Source organism: Geotrypetes seraphini, chromosome 19 (genome assembly GCF_902459505.1).
Source record: "Geotrypetes seraphini chromosome 19, aGeoSer1.1, whole genome shotgun sequence".
NCBI classification, from domain to species: Eukaryota; Metazoa; Chordata; class Amphibia; order Gymnophiona; family Dermophiidae; genus Geotrypetes; species Geotrypetes seraphini.
The window spans coordinates 31433755-31455037 of NC_047102.1; the positions used below are offsets into that span (position 1 = coordinate 31433755).

A 21283-nucleotide genomic window follows, 5' to 3' on the forward strand; every position below is an offset into this window, starting at 1 on the left:
ACTAAAAAAAACATTGAGAAGACTATAAGGATAAAACAAGGGGGGAAAAGGGCAGAACTCCATAGTCATGAAAAGGGTGAGGGGAAAAGAGATAGAAAGAGGGGAGTCATTAATTGGCTACTTTTGTCCCCAAGCTGTAAAATTAGGAGGCTGACAATGGTTTAGCTGTTATCTATGGCTATTCATAGAAAAGAGGGTGATGCATCTGAAAATAGGAAAGTTTTGAGAGATGTTTTGAATTTGGAAATTTCTATTCGGAGGTGAATCGGGGGGTAGTGTTCCATCGTGATGGGGGAATATGGTCTGTCTCGTGATGTAATAAAAAATGTGTCTTGGTGAAGGGATAACTAAGAGATTTTGTTGCGTAAGGTTCCTGATGGCGAGTACAGAGTAAGGCAAAGATCAAGAAATGCTGGAGTATTGAAGAACACTATTCTATAGTAAACTGGAAGCCAGATTGAATAAAACTACTGCATTTTTCACTCTATAAGACACACTTTTTCCCCCCAAAAAGTGGGTGGAAATAAGGGTGCGTCTTATGGAGTGAATACTAACTAACCTCCCCCTCCCCTACCTTAATTTCTCCGGTGGTCCAGCGCCATAGGGCAGAAGCTTTCAGCTTTCTCCCCAGCGGCAGAATCGGAGCGGCAAGAAGGCAGGTGCGAGTTTTTCGCTTCCTGCCTTGCCGCTCCGTGAATGGCAGTCCAACACTGCAGGGCAGGAGCTTTTAGCCTCCTGCCCTTCTCTCCTGCTTTCTCCCCCTGAGCGGCAGCTGCAAGCAGGCAGGTGCGAGTTTTTCGCTTCCTGCCTTGTCCCGTGCTGCTCTGTGAATGGCTGCCCAGATGATCTTTATGAGAGGAATTTTCATCTTGTGGAACTTCTCCTGAACCTGAATCTAGGTAAATAGCAGCCCCTGGATAGACTCTTTACAAATCAATGCTTTGCTTAAATGCTGAACTTCCATCAGGCTTTGCCACTGTAAAAATACTGAGCCTCCACCTGCTATGAATAGCACTTTCTAATTTGTGAGCACCATGTCTAGTACAATCTCTTCATGTTGGGATCTACCTCAGAAACATATCTCAATGAGCTGAAATGGTCATATACCAGCTGATATCCGTCAGGCTGAAATGTTTCAGCAGCAGTGGCAAAGCCCACTTAATTCCCATCTTATGGCTAGCTCTGGAGAGATCTCAATTCTTCCCCTACACGGCATAGTTAACACTTTTCTGAATTCTCTGGGAAGAGGTCTCCATACCTGCCATTGCACAGCAGGATAAGGTTCTGGACGGCTGCAGCGGTAGAGTTATCATTCTGTCCAGTCACAAGATGTCTGTCCAGCACAACATGTACAGCATCTGGCTCACTAGCTACACAAAGAGCAGAGAAATAGTGTTACAGTCCCACAGTCTTCTGCCTTACGTAGCTTTGCACCTTTGGCAAACATTAGACCATCAGAAGTGCAGTTGCTACAGGAAAATGCTGAAGACAAATCTCCCCCCAGCTATGTGCCCTCACTTTATGTAGAGCAGGTCCTCGAGAGCCGTATTCCAGTCGGGTTTTCATGATTTCCCCAATGAATATGCAGGAGATCCATGTGCATGCCCTGCTTTCAATGCATATTCATTGGGGAAATCCTGAAAACCCGACTGGAATTCGGCTCTCGAGGACCAGAGTTCCCTACCCCTGATGTAGAGGCTCATTTTGTGATAATTCACCTAACATGTGCAAGCAAGTGATACCAGTTTTCAAAGGACAGCAGATAAATGTTTACCACTTGTGCAAACACTCACGTAAGTGCTAGAAGGGCATCTAAGCCACTATTCTGCAAATGCCTGATTAACCTACAGATTGTGTATTTGCAAAGTGACATAAACAAGGATGGAGTAGGCACACAACATAGTGCAGGCTCCCACCTGCTCCATTTAGGAACCTACTTTAATGTTAGGCGGGCTAAAACCAGGTTGTGTTACTCTTCATAAACAGAACTTGGACACTTAGATTCCGTTCTAAAATGGAGGCCCCCCAAGGTCTAGAAATGCCTCCCATATCCTATCACATACTTCGACTTATTATTGAGCTTATATAAACTTTCCTCAAAAATTATATGCATATTCTTTCAAAAACTGAAAAGATAATATGCAGAAATAAAACAAAAAGAACCCAAGTGATACCTTTTAATTGGACTAACTGAAAAATGTGCAAGGAAATCCAAATCTCCTCCCCCCCCCTCACTGGACTGCTTCTGCTCACTGCATATACGCACACTCTGGCAAGAACCATTTCTGCACATAAACCACTCCCAAAGGAGTAATTTTTACCCTACACTACTACAGATGGTAAATCGATGCCACCTAGTGGCCTACTGTGATGGCTTGCTTTCTACTTTTTGTCAACTTTAATATATAACATGGGTCCTATTTACCATGTTTAGGGGGCAATTCCATAGGGTAGTGTCTAGGTTTAGGAACTAATGTTGGTATTTTATATGCATATGTGGCTACTAAATGATTAAATGACCTCTTATTAAATACTGATCAGCATACATGATGCTGGGTATGTGCATGGGCAAAGTTTAGGCGGAATATGGGTGAAATGTAGAAGTTCACTTAATGTTATGAAAGAAAGATTAGGTTCTTACCTTGATAATCTTTTTTTTTTGTAAATCTTTATTAGTTTTCAATTATTAACAGTGCAATACAGTGAATTTAAACATAAATGAATCAAACAAACGCACTTTAAATACATTACATTAGTGATTTCTATTCCACCATTACCTTGCGGCTCAAGGCGGATTACAAAAAGGATCTATCTGGCCATTTCCAGAGGAATTATAGAATAGTTAGGGAGTAGTCAGCTTGGTTCATAGAGATGAGGTGGTTCTTGTGGCTTAGGTTGGTTTTGATTGTTGGGTATCAGGGATTTTTTAAATAGTACAAATATTTCAACAACAAACATTTTCACCCCCCTCCTCCCCTTAACTAATGAAAATAAAACCACATGTCTAATTTCAATAAAACAGATATAATGAATAATAATTAAAATGTTTTCCCATCTCCCTCTCTCCCACCCTGGATGTGTAAGGAGGACAGATAAAAAGAAAAGGTACATGACAACTATTGTGACTCAATAAATGTCAATGGGCTCCAACACCCTTTCAAATGCACTATTATATCCTCAAATTTCAGCATTCATTCTTTCATATTTGTAGCTAGAACATAAGTTTGCCCACCAGAAAGTATAATTAAGTCGATCATAACTCTTCCAGTTGCGTGTTATCATCTGGATGGCTATTCCCGTCATTATTAAGAAAAACCGGCTTTTATAGCGATCCAAAGAAGGTTTAACATGTAATAGAGTACCACAAATTATGGCTTCATAGGTCAGTGATATTGATGACTAAAGTACTACATTAATTTGCCCCCATATCGACTTCCAAAAATTAAGTACTTAAGATAATCTTTCATGTAAATATGTCTAGTAGGCCTGAATGCTAGGGTTATGCATCGGAACCTATAAGTTGCTTGCAATGATATCACTCATCTTTCAATTCTACCTCCTTCCCAGCAGACTTCCTCCTGCTCCCTCAGTTTGTACAAAAGCAGTCAAGAACCATGTAATGGAAGACATCACCAGAAGAAGGGCAACTGGGAGAACTCCCCAACACTATACTTCTGTTCTGCTCTGAAACAAGTATAACATTATAAAAATTATACATGTAACTGAAACTAACATTTATAGAACTTGTAGCTGCTCACACGTCCTGCTAAGAAGCAGAAATTCAGACTATCTCTCTTTTTTTTTTTCAAGCTTAGCTTAGAGACAGAGAAATTCTTCTCAATCAGACACAGACTGAAATTGAGACCAAAGGCAGGTGAAGCCTCACAGGGTGGGGCTTCAGGGCTACTACACACATCTACAAGAAAAATTATCGAGATAAGAACTTAATCTTTCTTTCTAGTGCAAAGTATCTAGCAGTCCTGAACGCTAGGGATGTACCAAAACAGTCCTTAAGTTTAAGGTGGGGCTACTGAGCCTGCCTTTAATACTGGGCTGAAACAGAAGACAAGCAAGTTGGGAAAAGGAGATGTTTCCAAACCAGATCTTTATTATATCTTTAAAAACCAGAATGGCACATTGTTCAACATTTGGCGCTCCCTAACCACTAAAAATGACTCCACCCTTCTTCCCTCATCTCCTTCAGCCGAGGTCCTAGCAAAATTCTTCAATGATAAGATCTCTACCTTAAGGCGCTCCTTCCCGCCCGCAATCTCCTACAATTCTCTGGTGCCCCCCAAACCCAACCCCACCCTAGCTGCTCTCAACCCCATCCCTGCCGACAGATCCTGGACTGTCTTCGAGCTCATATCTGATTCTCAGACCCTTAAACTCTGCCTCAAGTTAAAATCATGCAACTGCATCCTGGACCCATTTCCCTCCTACCTATTTGAGAAAATCCCTGCACAGGCCATCACATCTCTTACCAAACTCATAAATTCTGCCCTATTATCAGGCCTATTCTCCACTGAAATGGGACACATCGCATTGACCCCTTTACTGAAAAAAGCTGACCTAGACCCCTCCAACCATTCAACTTCTCAAGCTCCTTGGCTTTGCAGTCAATTATCCCTCAGACTCTGGAATTCATTGGAGCTCTTCTGGACACAAACCAGAGATGTGCTTTCCTCCCTCTGCAGACTCCAATTCTGCCAGGAAGTCTCTTCTCATCACCACTTGACCACACGTCACATGTTATGACTTCTGGGTCGCGTGGCTTCCACAATATATGGGGTCTCATTTGCCCATCTTCACCCCATGCATCCTCAGTGGGTGTTATCCTACCAGTGGTCTTCTATATCCCAGCACTTGTCTATGACACAACAACTCAAAAACTCACTTCTGTGGTGGAAGTCTCAGTCAATTTCTCCAGAGGTCTCCTGTTTCAAGTGCCACCTCATTAAAAGATTTTGACACCCAGGGTTCTTGGAGTTCAGAGAAGACATGTCTTCATATCAACCACCTAGAACTATGAGCAATTCACAATGCCCTGATCACATTCCAGGATCATCTCCTCGGTTAAGTTGTACTGGTTTGGACAGACAACGAAGTAGAAGAGGATCTTGCCGCCTCTGCTAGGAGGACATCCAAATCTGGTCCTGGGCCATTGCTTGCAACATTTTCCTGAAAGCAGTCTATCTAGCAGGAAAACAGAATGTATTGGCTGACAAATTGAGCATAACTCTGCAACCACATAAATGGTTGCTCAACACCTTCATCTTACGACAGATATTTGTAGACCTATTTGCTTCCCCCTTCAATCACAAGCTCCAGGCTCCAAATTGCCTGAAAATGGATGCCTTTCTACTAGACTGGCGAGGGAGATTCCTCTATGCATTTCTTCCAATCCCTTTAAACAGGTCAAAACAGCTCATGCTTCATCAGGAACCAGTCACCATGATACTCATTGATGAGGCAGCGCTTCACACATTGAACTGCAAATGTGCTTTGACTTGCTACTTGGATAGAACCAAGATTCACAGAGCTTCTACTCAGCTGTTCCTGTCATTTGACCCAAACCAGCTGGGAACTCCTGTAACCAAGAGAACTATCTCCACATGTATTGTGGACTGTATCTCATTCTGCTATGCCCAGACTGTTCTGATGCCAGGGGGTTGTGTAACTGCACATGGAGTGCGAGTCATGACAACTTCAGTAGCCCATCTATACTCTACTTCTATTGAAGACAACTGTAAAGCAGCCACCTAGTCCTTGGTTCATATATTCAAGACCCATTACTGTTTGGAAAATCTTACTAGACAGGATAGTCAGTTCAGCCACAAAGTTCTCTAATTAGAATCCAATTTCCCTCCAACTCTATTTGTTAGTTAGGGAGTCCCTACATGTGAGAATACGCTGCCTGCTTGTCCTGAAATAAAGCACACTTACCTGTATCAGGTACTATCCAAGGACAGCAGGCAGATATTCTCACAAGCCACCCACCTTGGCTTCTTAACTTTGCCACTGAACTGATGGTCCTGTGAGCTGGTAGCAGGTGGGAAGGCACCCACATATGCACGGTATGGACAGTCTTTTTATTTTATTTTTTTTGTAATTGTTTATTTAAAGTCAACAATGCTAACACTGGTGATGTCACTGGCAGTACAGTGCTGGGTTCCATGGGTGACATCACCCCCTCAGGTGAAAATATCTGCCTGCTGTTCTTGGATAACACTTGTTACATGTAACTGTAGTAAAAGGCACTTACATTTTCAGGTTTCTTCCTAGTTTTGACATTTTAGAGATAAACTCATTAGTTAAGTTTCAAAGTTTTATGTGTAGGGGTGGGTCCCATATAAGTATGTATAGTCAATATAAACATATGAATGTACTTATTGAACAGGCATGCCTGGAGAAGGAAAAACTGCCTACAAAAACCCCAGATGTATGCATATACTTTTCCAGCCCAATCATTATAAAGCCTAGTAGTAGCTCAGTCTTACATACCACTGAAAGCAGCTCCTGAATCTTTCACAAAGTCTTCCACAATGATAGATAGGCTGGCAAAGTCCGGCTGCCGAATCAACTCATACACAGAAGGCTATAGAATAACCACAGAAAGTTTAAGTATGCTTCAGCTTTCTTCCTCCAGTGTAAACTTCACAATGGCCTAGCTCATTCCTTCCCAGTTCACTATCATTTCTTATTGATCTGGTGCTTTAGCTTCTGATACTAAGAGAAACACAAAAATCATTTTATATCACCCACCAACTCTACATAACACCATAGGAGTGGGGAGAGACTGCACAAATATCAACTATTCAGATTTTGCTGAAAGTCTCAAACATGGGCAAGTTTTCCAATATTTTCTTACTGCAGAAAAAATTTCATTAAACATTTCTTATTCCCTTAGCATATTTAAATTTCTAACAACATTATTGACCAGTTAGGGAAAGACTATGTGTGTGTTCAGTGCAAAGAGCTCCTAACTCAAAGAATAAGTCTAATTGCTGCAGATTAGAGTGGTGGACTTAGATAAGGAGCTAAGGCATACAGATGTTTACAGAGTAGACCAGCTGGGACATAGTAGTTAATTAGAGTCAGTTCTATGGATGACAGTAGATGTCAAGCCCTCTCCAAGGGCATAACAAAAAAAGAAATACAGATAATACAGAATACTGCAGTAAAAATCATACTATCCGCGGCTACCTGCAGCTAGCCATGGAAACAGCCACCATGTCATTCTCTAGTAGCAGGTTCTGTGGATGATGTCACCCACATGTAAGAATATATAGCTGCTTATACATATTGTTAAAGCAATGTTTGAAAATGGAATAATCCAGGTTTGCTATGAAAGTGAAGACTGGTTTATCTGCCCCCAGCAGTTTTTCTGTTTTGCCCTGTCCTTTTAGCCTTAACCCTCTTCCCTCTGGTTGGGGCAGGGGCAGGGACAGGTAGGGCTGAAGCAGGAGACAGAGGCTGTTCTCTACTCAGAGAGATTCATTTTAGCTGGGAATGAGCATCTCTTCATCCCTAGACTTTTGCTGCCCTAATCACAGGAATAGTAAGCATACCGAAAAGTCCTGAAAAGCTCGATACTCACTCCAGTCAGGCTGTATCCTTGGAATGCCCAGGACTTATCTTCATTAGTAGCACAACTTAGAGCAGCAACTCCGTGACCAATTGCACAAAGAGGCTCTGCAAAGAGAAATGAGTAGGAATTATAAGTCACATTTTACTTCCCAGCTAATCAGAGAATGCTATCTGCCCTCAATCTAGGGTAACAGTAAATAACAGATAAAGACCACAACGATTCATTAGTCTGCCCATAGAGATTAGTGGATGGTGTTTTCCTGGGTCTCATCCTGCTGTCTCCAGGCTGTGTATTCTCATCTCCTTCACCTCTGATCTTCTCTACTACATCTCTTTGCTCCTGTTCCTCTTCACTGCACAACATAGCTTGCGGAACAGACTTGCTGTAACCGTACCAAGCTAAGCTTCTCATTGTAGGCATGACTATTTTCTTTACCTATTCACACTGTTCTTTCAACAGTTGCAGCTGGAAAAGGAGATGCCTGGGATCTTATATCCAATTATTATTTATTTTTATATTGAATCAGTTTACCATATAAACCCCAACACAGAACTCTGCAATCATTCTTAAGTTTTTCAGACTTTCCTTTCAGATTATGCCTGGAAATCCATATTCTCATGAATCTTAGAGCTGTTGTGAGCCATCTGTTACATGACCCAGGTCCTATTTCCAACACAGCTAGATCCTTTGGCAAAAAACCTGTTCTAACGGTAGCTACAATTCTATAGCCATAGCTTTGATCTGTGCCAAGGAAGATCAGAACCAACAAAGATCTTGGTAAAATCATGATTTATTTTCAGTTCAGTAGCAGAATCCAGGATTTTTCCCAATGGGACCTGCCCATTTGTTGTTGCTTAAAGTGCCTCAGTGGTAATTTGCCTGTGTGCAGATAACAGACAATCCACACCAGCTTCTTCTCAATATAATTCCATCACTTCTCCCTCCCAACCAGTTGCGTAGTAAGGGGGGGGAGCGGTCCGCCCTGAGCACCATATTGGTGGGGGTGCTGGCACCCCTCCTCTACTCTGCCCTGTCTCTTCCCATTACTCCATTCCACGCGCGTACCCCCTTCCCTCATACCTCTAGTTGAAGTTGTTGTTCGCACTTACGGGTGCCACGCATAGGATGTGACGTCAGAAGGAGAGCCGATGGGGTTGCAGTTGTTGACCGCCACGAGCCACACTTCAACTGGTGGGAAAGGGAAGGCGGGGGTGCGGGCGGCAGAGGGGCATCACTGTTCCCAACCAGTTGTTTACATTACAGGAATCACCTTCAATAGTTCCAAGAGTTTTGTCTATTCCTCTCTCAGCCATGCCACCAAATTATCAGCAATTATTTCTGCACGAGTCTTCTCTTTAATTGCTTTTGAAGGAACAAAATGCCACAGATATCTGCCTCTTTCACTGTACCTGGAAACATTTCTTTTCTGACTTTAACATGACCCTGATATCGTCACAACAACCAAGAAAATTCAACTGATGCCATTCTGCTGCAGTTCCTCCTCAAACTGTACATCCAGTTTTTTTCATGATTCTCACCTGAACCCTCGTCACCTTGTGATTAATTACCAAAGCAGTGTCCAAGTGAGTGCCTCAATCCAGGCAGCAGTAGCAATCTCAGCTACTATTTGGGTTTTTGCCAAATACTTGTGATCTGGATTGGCAACTGGGCTAGATGGACTATTGGTCTGCCCAAGTATGGCTATTCTTATGTTATGCCGTTACTCTCAGTCCAGTCTGGCAAGAGCTAGGTTGGTTATATCCTTAGTATTATATTTTGGCCTCTTCCTAGCTTCCTCCATTGGTTCTTTTGCCACATCATCTGAATCTCCTTTCAAGCATAGACCTGTCCATCGTATCTTGCTCTTCTGCTGTTCTTTTTTCTCTCTTCATTCTCCACTTTTTTTCCATCCTCCTTCCTTTTTGCTTGCCTTTCCTTCTGTACTTCTGGTCTCAGGGAGGTCGACTGGTCCAATCTGATGAGGTCCAACATGCCCCGCTTTCTCTTTGACCTTTTATAAAGGCTAACTCAATCACATCTTCTTTCTGTGCTACAGTTACAAAGTATGTATATGCCACTGATACAGGCAGAATTGCATCCCACATCAGTACAACTCTTTTTTTCACAGTTACAGATATGTCCATCAGTGTGTCGAGCTTCTCCAAAAATCTATGTACAGTGGTACCTTGGATTATGAGCATAATCCGTTCCAGGAGCATGCTCGTAATCCAAAATGCTCGTTTATCAAAGCAAGTTTCCCCATAGGAAATAATGGAAACTCGCTTTGATACGTTCCCACCCCCCCACCGAGGCCAGCAGCGCTGCTCCCCCCGAAGGCCCCGCGATCCGACACCCCCCCCACCGCAACCTGAAGTCCCCCAGAGCCCTCTTCTTACTTTAATGTAGCACCGGCATGTCGGCCTCCTCTTCTGTGCTGGCCTTGAGCATGTGCGAGTTCACATTCTCTCCGAGAATCTTGGAGAGAACGTGAACTCGCAGGTCTTGAGCATGCGCACATGCTCAAGGCCAGCACAGAAGAGGAGGCCGACATGCCAGTGCTACATTAAAGTAAGAAGAGAGCTCTAGGGGACTTCAGGTTGCGGCGGGGGGGTTGCCTGATGGCGGCCGGGGGTGGGGTGCCCGATGGCGGCGGGGGGGTGCTCGCAAATCAAGGTGCGCTCGGTTTCCAAGGTGCTGATTTTGCAAATGTTTTGCTCGTCTTGCAAAACACTCGCAAACCGGTGCACTCGTAAACCGAGGTACCACTGTATTTATGTGAATAGCTTTTATTGAACTGATTTATTCAAAAATTCTAGGCTTTTCATTTTTCAGGTAGTTCGTTTATCTGATGTTAATACTTTCTATCAAATTGATTATTCAAGAATTTAGGCTTTTCATTGTTTAGGAAGTTCTTTTCATTTTATTTAGATTCATTTCAATGAGTATTGCACTATTTATTATTCATTATTTTTTATACTATGGGGCTCATAATAATAATTTTGGAAGGAGAGTCCAAACGGGAAAAGCCAGCGATATCGGATTGCATGTTAATTTAAACAGTGGGTGACCTCCCGAAAGTCCCGGCATTATTTCTTCACAGAAAGGGTTGTAGATCACTGGAACAAACTTCCAGTGCAGGTGGTCGAGGCCACCAGCGTGCTAGACTTTAAGAATAAATGGGACATCCACGTGGGATCCCTGTGGGGGTCGAGCTAAGGATCTGGGTCATTAGCACTCAGACTTGATGGGGTGGGTCAGAAAAGTGGGCAGACTTGATGGGCTGTGGCCCTTTTCTGCCGTCATCTTTCTATGTTTCTATGTTTCCGTAGGGTAATCGCTGAAAGATCCGCAAACAACTCCACTTTGGAATTTTCCCATGTGATATGCCTCATTTTCCAAGCAGCTTGGAGCACTTGGGCTTTTACTGGATAGCGGGAGTAACAAGCCACAGTATCTCACGGGCAATCCTCTACTCGAGGCCCCAGGGCTCAATGAACCCACTCAAAGTCCAGCAAAGGCAGGACAGCCCCAGGTTCAGCCTCTTGAAGGAACCGCGTACAGGTATCAGTAAAGTGAGCCTGGAGCTCCCTTTCAGGCATAAACTCTGGCACTCCCCGGGCCCGAATATTGTTCCGTCTACTACGATTTTTCCCATCCTCCAAGCGGAGCTGAAAATCCTCTTGACTCCGTTCAAGATGGGCACACTGAGCCTGAAGGGCCTCAAGATCAGTATCATGGTCGATCACACGCTCTTCAAACTTGTGCAAACGAGCTCACCCGTCCTGCACCAATTGCCAAATCTTTGCCACTTCAGATGCCGATGTAGAAGGCTCCAAATTCAGGCCCATATCACCCGTGTTGCGCTGCTATTCGTCAACCACACAGGCCTCAGAAGTCTCTAGCGGCTGATAGGCATAATATTTTAAATCTGCTCACCATAGATGCACAGCGGACTCATCCACAATACAGCTGGAGTAAGAGAAGTTACCTCCAACTCACTGCAAATAAAAGCTTAATTTACAGCGCAATTTGGAGGAGCGATTCAATCAGGCTGCCATCACTCTTGGTGACGTCACTTCCCGTTTCTCAATATTTCTGAAGAGCACCCTTCCCAAAAAAGAACGTTGACAAAGTTTTCCAAGACTGGCATGATTAGGACCTGCATGTTTCTGAACAACCTGATATAACATTTGGAAAACTACCGAGACATACATCTGGAAATATTAATAGCCTGCTGCCAAAGTTCATTTGTTTGAAATAACTACTGTCAAAACAGTTTTCTTGCTTTTCTGTGATTTACAGAACTTCTATTATAGTTACAAAGTTTTACTAAGGGCTACTTTTGTACAAGTGGCTGCAAAGCAGAAGGTTTAGTGCGAATGGATTTAGCACAACTCATTTTTTTTCCTCTTTTTGGGGGGTGGGGAAACAAAAGCAGTTTTTTCCTGGTCTTTCCAGGTTCCAACTCAATTGGAACTGGTCTCTGATTTCTCAATGTTTTATATCACTTAGCCCAAACAGTGAACTCACAATCCTCAGCAAAGTGAGGGTGGAAGTAGATTTTAGGGTTCTTTCTGGAACCCTGCAATCACAGCCATAAATCTAGCTCCAAGATGTCACCATTGAACAATGACTGGAACTCTCTCCAGGTGCTAGGAATACTGCTTCTAGCCAACTTGAGAAATGGAAGACCTGAGCTTTAAAACAAACCCAGGACTGCCACATGGAAGTGCAAAGCCACGGAGCCACCATTTCTCATTTTTGTGCAGAAGATGTAGGCTTGGCTATATAGCTTCAGGATGGGTGCTGGTCTAAGCCACACTGGTAGTCAGCAGGGAGGATGCTACAGCCTCACAGAAAGCCAATATCCCTATTAGCCCCAAGAAGGAGTACTAAGATTTTTCAGCAAGAATAGGAGAAAATGAAAGTGGCACCTCACTTACTCTTCTCAGCTCTGAAGTGCTGCAAAATCCGAGCTAGATATCCACTGTTTGCCAAATCTGTCATAGCTCCAGGACAGTTTGGGATCAACACAGCATGGTATCGAGCACCTATATTGGAAATAGCACAAAGAGAAGGAAAAGGGAAGGATTATTGTGAGAATCCCAAGGCTCACACCTGAAGGTCTTATTCAACAAGTCATTTCTACATGTCTTCAAGTTCCTTTCAGCAAAAAGAAAAATGGGCCACTGGAAGGTTCTACTTTTAAACAAATAAAAATTAGAGAGGGTAATTTTGTAACATAAAAACATGACAGCAGATAAAGGCCAAATGGCCCATCAAGTTTGCCCATCTGTGGCATCCACTATCTCCTCCTCTCCCTAAGAGATCCCATGTGCCTATCTCATGTCTTGAATTCAGTCTCTCTCTCTCTCTACCATCTCTACAGGGAGACTATTCCACGCATCTTCCATCCTTTCTGTATAAACATATTTCCTTAGATTACTCTTGAACCTATCACCTCTTAACTTCATCCCATGCCCTCTCACTCTAGAGCTGGGGTGTCCAACCTTTTGGCTTCCTGGGCCGCATTGGCCGAAAAAAAATGTTTTTGGGGCCGCACAAACACGCAAACGCTGCAGCAAGACAGAGGAGGGAGCCGGCAAGATGGCAAACACCCGGGGGCAGCAGAGGAAAACACTGTATCGCCCTTGACCTGGGCCGCACAAAATACTTCACTGGGCCGCAGGTTGGACACCCCTGCTCTAGAGTTTCCTTTCAATTGAAAGAGACTTGCCCTCGTGTATTTAAATGTCTCTATCATATCTCCCCTCTCCCGCCTTTCCTCCAAAGAATACATATTGAGATCTACAAGTCTGTCCTCATATGCCTTATGGTTAATCCATTAAACCCAATCAGAAAAGATAGAAAGTTGACCAATAAAACAATCTTTTCCTTTTTCTTGTCCTAAATAGAGCAGCAGCAGAAGAGCCTACCGTTTCAAGCAATACAAACCAAAGTTAAAATCAATACAAACCTTCCCTTCACAAATTATTTGATTTTAACTTTGGTTTGTATTGCTTGAAACGGTAGGCTATTCTGCTGCTGCTCTATTTAGGACAAGAAAAAGGACACCCAAGACAGCACAACAGATTTTGTGCTCAAATGGCTTTTCGATTCTGTGGTCTCTGGTTTGAAAGCAACCGCAGCAGGCACTCTTAAATTGTGACATAATCCGGACACTGTTGTGGACAAGGATCTGCCATATTATTGGAGTGGCTTTTCAGAGTTGTGCAGAAACTATCGGCTTACTCTATCTCTGCACGCAGAATGCTGTGGATTGAATAGTGGTCAGGTGACTAACTAAATTGGTATTTTTGTCTGGATGATCTTATGGCCAGTGTACAGGACCACCAAGCAAAATCCTCACCTGACAACAGGCCCTGGCCCTCTAGGGGATTGTGGTGCAGTTCCTTTTGTGCTTTCAGGCGATATCATCAATATTCTGGAGATTCATCAGGCCAGAGACCACTACAGAACACCAGACAAAGGTTTGGAGGGTCTAGGCACCCGCAATCATCAGGAGCCCATTCTACCTCCACCTCAAGCTGTTATGATACCAGGCTGGTGACTGAGCCTTCACTCATTGGAGGGAGTCTTTTGGCGATTTTTGAGGAATGGTTGGAGATCACATGGATCACTGGGTACTGGACATCCTTCGGGAAGGGTTCAAACTCGAGTGCTATTGTCTCCTTCCAGATCTTTTCCTGGACTCCCCTGTGGGAAGACCAGACAAAGCAGCAAAGGTCAGAGTGAAAATGCAGAGATTGCTGGATATAGAAGCCACAAAATCTGTTTGAGTCACTTGGGCTCAGGCAGATACTTGATATATTTTATCGTCCCAAAAGGAGGCTCCTGAGGATTGGAGGCCAATCCTGGATATCAAGGCTTTCAATGCGACCCTCAAAATCAGGTGCTTCTGGGTGAAAATGGTGAGGTCAGGCGATACCTGGGGAGTTTCTAGCCTCTCTGGATTTACGAGGCCTATATGCATATTCCCATATTTTTGGAGCATTGGAGATATTTGAAGTTCCATGTCTCAAGCAGCACTTCAGTTCACGCCTTTGCCCTTTGGGCTGGTACAGCCCTTCGGACCTTCACCAAAGTTATGGTGGTAGTCGCAGTCTACCAGTGCAGACTCGGCATTCAAATCCATCCGTATCTGGACGACTGGCTCATCAGAGCTCAAACCGAGTCAGTGGGACACCTGGCAGTTAGTCAGGTTGTCCAGTTGCTGCAGAAACTAGATTGGGTGATCAACTTCCAGAAACGTCACCTCATTATGATGCAACAGTTGGAATATCTTCTGGAGGCATACTAAGAAAAGCTTCTCCAACAGATTCGAGCTCTTCTTCATGTCAATTTTTGCAAGTGATGGAGTCGATGGTTGTGACCATAGACATCATCCCCTAGGTGAGTGCCCATAAGCAGCCGCTGCAGGAGGTGTTCCTTTCTTGCTGGTGTCCTCAGAGGGATCCACTACATCAATGGCTCCCCTGGACTGTAGAGGCTTGTCAAAGTCTAGTCTGGTGGTTGAATCCTCTTTCTAGCAAGAGATGTGCATGTGCTATCTAAATCATACCATACAGCTACAGCTCACTGCACCCATAACTTATACATCCATTACAAATATTTAACTAGTTCTTATGTAAGAAACTGAGCAAATGCCCTGCACCTGACTGGTAACCTGTGCCGCCAAATAATCCACCTTTGGGAAACAAAAAGCTAGTTAAACGTAATAGCCATCGGCTAGAGTTTAGTCATAGCCTTTGCCACTCGCAAAGGCCCTTCCAGTACTTCCCAGTGATCTGTAAGCATCCTTATAATATCTAGATGCTCTGGAATACAGGAGGACTGTGGCTCAGAGCTACTCATAAGAGAGCACTGTGCTTCAGAGGTGTGTGGTGCCTCTAACCCTAATAGCGCTGACGACCTGAACAGTGTGCGCACATTGGGGGTCCTCCACAAGATCTGGAGCATCCCCCCAGATCTGGGTCCTGCAGAATCATCCACTATAGAGGTTCCTGTCAGGGAAAGTAAGGGCATAAAAATGGACTCCGGATCATCTGAGTCGTCCGCAGGTAGACTGTCCCGAGGCTGCGCATGGCACTCTTGCAGGGCACATGCACTCTTGGGAGAACCCCTGGTGCCAGCAAGGCTGCAATAACTAATGGATTCATTGGGCCCTTGGTAATCAAATAGGCCTGAAACATATAAAAAATTCAGGGGGAGGCCCCGTTGTGGTCCCTTTTTATGCACTCTTGCAGGATTTTGCCGCCGAATCACAGCTGCGCTTTGCTGGGGATGCACTCAAGCTGCTCAAATTTGGACTTTTTGGACAGTCCTTGGACTGGGACCCAGAACCCCAAGAATTGGCAGGTGGGGCTAAGGCAGTGCCCCTCCCCTTCACATGCCACATTGGTCCTCCAATTGTTATCCGCTGCAAACAGGGCATGAATCCAAAGTATCCTGCCCTGAGTCCATCCCACCTGTTTTTGAACATAAACAAGGTGTTTTGAGGCAGATATATAGCTTTTAAATTAAAATCAGGAAATCTAAGATGGCCACAGTAGCAGCAATTTTTGCACTAAAACAACCCAAGAAAGCCACACCAGAAAATTTAACAAAACGGTGATTTTAAGATTTTTCAGGTGGGGGGGTGGACCTAGGACTAACCCCCGCTAAAATGTGATTCTGGAGACGTCCCAAATCAATCTGTCCGGCTGTCAGTGTGTTACTCACTGTGTCATGCTGTTTGCTGGGAGCTGCAAGATGGAAGCTGCTTACAGGCAGATCCTCTGTCTCAACAAGTCTGGAAATTGGACTGCCTCTCGGGCCCAACATTCCTGCTGGAGTCCTCAAACTCCTCTGGTGCCCACACGCATGGGGTGGCAAAGGAATGCAGTCGGCCCTGATCCTGGATAGATCACCACAGAGCCACACAGCCTGCGCTTAAACCCACTTGCAGACGAACCTGATACGAGCTATGCTTCCAAGAGAATGGTGTCTGATCTCCTGATCCATAAAGCAGGCTGTCCAAGGGATGCACTGCAAAGCAGCCAACCCCTTGGGAGCAGACTCTCTGCCTCAGAGTCTGCAGCCTCCTGCAGCCAGAGCTGTCCCCTAAAGGGATCCTCTGCAGCATGAATGTAATCCATGCAAATCAGCAGAAAAAGACTGAATAAAAAAAAATAAACACGAGCAGATAAGACAAGCTCCTACTGTCTTGCTTGTAGGAAGATAATTGAGAAATTGGAGGGCAGTCCAGAGGTAAGAAGAGAGGAGTAAAAGTATGCAAATGAAGCTTCCTACAAGAGATCTCACAAGAAAGGATTGATTACCCAAGGATACAGGAATAGAGTGGGGTTGTACAAAGAATTGTTATCATTACTGCATTACTGACTCTAAATTATCCTAATGTCCTGAAAGTTAACATTTTTTGGCCAAATCGAATAGCACTACTATCAAGTAATGGTGTTAGTGAGGGTGGGGGGGAGGGTGGAGAGGGGATGCAGATCCCATCTGGTCAGACTAGGTAAGGGGTGGGTTGTCCATTAGGCATCTGAAGTATCACACTTTACCTTAGATCAGGGGTGTCCAACCTGCGGCCCCGTGAAGTATTTTGTGTGGCCCCAGTCGAGGGCGATGCAGTGTTTTCCTCTGCTGCCCCCGGGTGTTTACCGTCTTGCTGGCTTCCTCCTCTGTCTTGCTGCAGTGTTTGCGCGGCCCCAGAAACATTTTTTTCGGCCAATGCAGCCCAGGCAAGCCAAAAGTTTGGACACCCCTGCCTAAGGCAAATTTTACATAATTTCAGCCTTGGTTACAGCCTGTCAGTCTACATAGTACTTCTCTGTATTGCCAAGGTTTACTTAATAAACCGCATTTCAATGCATTTTAGTATTGCAGGTGCTACTCTTTAAGCAGGGGTCTGTGCTGCATAGCTTCTACGTGAAACACATCTCTACATTGTGCAGCCTTAAAAGACACACACAGGCCTTTCACTAGCCTTGTGCTTCTGCCTGCACTAGCTTTCTGCATCTGCCTTCCTGCCCCATGTCTCCTTCAATTTGAGGCAGTCATGGGGGTCCCATATGACTGGTTGTCCCTCCATAATGCTCTGTACAAAGACCCTGAGCTATCTTTACACTTAAGGCAGAAAGAAAAAACATCAGAAACTGTTAAGGTTCTTTCCTGTTGCATTAAGTCTCTCTCTCTCCTAATTTCTTAACTCCTTCTGTTCTTCACCGACTGTTTCTAGCTAGAATTCACGGAATCTCCAGTTTGGCACAGAATTACTCACCATCTGTTGATTCCAACTTGGCAGGGTTTGCATAGGATTTCAACTGGAAATCCTGAATCCAACGCATATTGCTCTCACTCACATCTGTGAAATCAATGGACTTCCCCTAGTATTAAAATAAAGTGACAAAGTATTTCAGAGCCAGTGGCAGAACTGTGTCAAGGAAGAGGAGTGGGCCAAAAATCTGGAAAACTGGATTTGACATTCACTGTAGCTCCTCGTGATCCTGAGTAAGTCAATTAACCTTCCATTGCTCAGATATAAAATTTAGACTGTGAGCTCACTAGGGACAGAGAAAATACCTGTTTGCAAACTGCTTTGGTTGCACTATAGAAAAGTGGCATATCCAGAATGAAAGAAAAAAAAAAAAATGAAATTTAGAGATCAGTTCCTAAAATCATTATCATTTCTTTCTGTCTCTTAAGACCATAAGCACCAGTTGCTCTATACTGGGACAGACTGATGATCCATCAACCCAGTATCCTATTTCCAATAATGGCCAAGGCCAGTTCACAAGTACCTGGCAAGATCCCAAAATATAAGGAAAAATTAGGTTCTTACCTCGATAATCTTCTTTCTAGTAGAAAGGCATATGAGTCTCTTGAACCAGTAAAGGCATCATATATATTTTTTTCAGCTCCACCTCCTGCATCTCTGGGCAGTGCTGTAGTTCCTCAGTTTGTACCAAAGCAGTTGAAAACCACTATAAGCGGAGCAAGAAAAACAGGAGGGGTACAGGGACTTCCCCAACAAAACCAAATCTGTTCTGCTCTGTAACAATTACAATAAACAAATCAATTTCAATAGGAACATAACTTAAAACAAGGTGGAAACGAACAAGTTAGTACTAACACTTATGGAATACTTACAGCCTCTCACTTGCCTCTTCGCAGTAGAGAGGTATCACATCCCTCTTCAGACCTGTCTGACCGTAGAGACCCAAACATCTGGAAATACAAATTTTCCGTGACCGTAAACAGGCTAAGTGAAATCTGACAGGGTGGGCCTTCAAGTCTCACAGTCCTTTCTACTAGAAAGAAGACTATCGAGGTAAGAAACTAATCTTCCGTTGTAATGCAAAAGGCATACGAGTCTTGAACCAGTGGGATGTACCAAAGAAGTTCCCTGAGTCTAGGGCGGGGCAGATGAGTCTGCTGCTACCACCAAGGACTCAAACGTGGTGTCTAGTTGTGCCACCACATCTACCCTGTAAAATTTTGTGAAAGTATGGAGGATGGATCACGTAGCTGCCTGTCTCTTCTTGTATGTGTCTTTCTTGGGCATGAGGAAATATACAAAGTTTTCTGCCGAAGCCTGATTCTTCAGCTGGTATGAGTTTTACTGCCTGAATATCCAAAAGCTGCTTCACCGTGGCTTGAACTCTGAACGCTTTTCTCTGGCTCCCTGGCTGGAAAGTCCATAAATAAGTGCATGAGAGGATGAAAGAATTCAAGCTTGTATCCCTCTTGAAAGATGTCCAGCAACCAGTGGTCCCAGCAAATCCTCATCCAAGCCTCCCATTTGCAGCGGTTCAGCTATTGACCTGGTATCATTGAGACTTCTTGGAAGTTGCTGCAGAGTGTGAACCAGAAGGTGGCTGGCGCTCGCCTCAAACCTCTAAACTTCTGCCGAGTTCCCTAAAACGATCTCTGAGCAGAAAACCCTGCTGAGTACTAATTAAATGGTCTTGAACAATAAAAAGTACGACTTGACCCCCCCCCAGGGTCACGTGGTCTATTTTCAGCAAAAGACAGAGCAAGAATCTGTCACACTGGCCATCAGGTTGTCCAGCCCCTTGCCAAAGAGCAGTTGGCCTCTGAAAGGTAGCCTGCTCAATGTGGCCTTGGAAGCCGAATCACTCCCCCATTGCCTGATCCAGAGAATTCTACAGGCAGAGACAGAATAAGCAGACACCTCGTTCATAATGTCATATAGAGCATCTGCAACATAATCAATACTCAAAATTAGCAAATGGAAATAGGCGTTGCCCATTTCTTTGAAGCTGCTTTCAATGACAAACTCCAACCCACTTTCTAGCACCAATATCCGACTTATCATTCTCTCTGTAATTCCCCCAACTGAGCACTGTGTATTGATGAACCTTCTTGTCCAGTTTGTCTGTCTTGACTAGATTGTAAGCTCTTTTGAACAGGGACTGTCTATTCAATGTTTTGATGTACAGTGCTGTGTATGTCTAGTAGTGCTAGAGAAATGATTAGTAGTAGCAGCTGCCCCAGTAACACTGGGGACCTCTGAAGCACCTAGAAGCCTCAAAATTTGGATAAAAAGTCAAAAATAATAAACCAAAATCAGAGCAGATTAGAATAACACCTTCCAACTTGCGTGCACAAGGACAAACTGAAGAGCTACAGCCCAGGGATGCAGGAGGCAAAGCTGAAAAATGTATATGATGCCTTATACACAACTTGCAATTAAAGGAGAATAACCCACTGGTTCAAGACTCTGGCCTTCATTTCTGGTGCTTACCTTTGCCAGAGGTGTGATTCTGTACCCGACGCTGTCGTATGATTGACATGCGATTGGCAGCCGCCGACAACGGCACCGGTTACAGAATACAGGCCTTACTGTCTATAAAATAGGTGTCAGTAAGAGCTCACGTGGTAATTTTTCCTTGACAAGTATTTTAATAGCTAAAGAATAATGGCAATATTAGCACATGACCTCAAATTCAAAAAAATAGAAAATTGACCATTTTATTGCTGCAGTAAAAATGACCTTAGCATGCAGGAAAAACCTGCATATGGGCACTTTTAAGACCGATTTTTCTTTTTACTGCAGCTTAATAAAAGGACCGCTAAATAAATAAATTTCAGCTTTGTGAATAGCTTTCCCCCCCCCTATATTACACTGAAATAAATAAATCATCCAAAATGCTATTACATCAGTGTTGCAGCCACGAGTGACCTGAGTGGGCCACCCAGCAGGATCAGGCCCACTTAGCAGTGGCACAGCTGGTGGAGATCCCCAAGACCCACCAGATAAAGACTACTGGTGATCCAGGGTCTTAACTTCCTCCCCAACCCCCCCCCCCCCCCAGTACCTTTTAAATCCTTCAGGGCTGGGCTGGCAGTGAGCAGCAACTTACACCAGCTGCTTGTACTGGCCTCAAGCTTTCCCTCTAATGCAACTTCCAGGACCAGGAAGTTGCATTAGAGAGAAGGCTCAGTACCAGTTCAAGCCGGCCCAGCATTGAAGGATTTAAAAAGTAGTGGGGGAAGGGGGGGAATGGAGTTAAGAGATGCCAGATTACCTGGAGGCAGGGTTTCATGCCCACTTACTTGGGGCTCAAGCCCAGCCAAAAGTTAGTGTCTGGCTAAGCCCCTCAAAGTCTGCAGAATTTTCTTATATTTTGTTGCAGAATTCACCCAGGA

General features: G+C 44.1%; 1 protein-coding gene across 2 annotated transcripts in view; it reads right to left on the reverse strand.

Moving 5' to 3' along the window:
- GATD1 (glutamine amidotransferase like class 1 domain containing 1) overlaps window positions 1-21283 on the reverse strand; it is a 36750-nt gene that overhangs the window by 8618 nt on the left and 6849 nt on the right. The window contains exons 3-7 of one of the 2 annotated variants that reach the window (XM_033928214.1): window positions 17892-17997; window positions 12535-12642; window positions 7601-7695; window positions 6505-6598; window positions 1259-1370 (exon numbers count right to left, since the gene is read on the reverse strand). In XM_033928214.1, coding sequence (XP_033784105.1) covers window positions 1259-1370; window positions 6505-6598; window positions 7601-7695; window positions 12535-12642; window positions 17892-17997 — 515 coding nt within the window. The remainder of the gene's footprint in view (window positions 1-1258; window positions 1371-6504; window positions 6599-7600; window positions 7696-12534; window positions 12643-17891; window positions 17998-21283) is intronic. The other variant, XM_033928215.1, reaches the window with a different exon arrangement.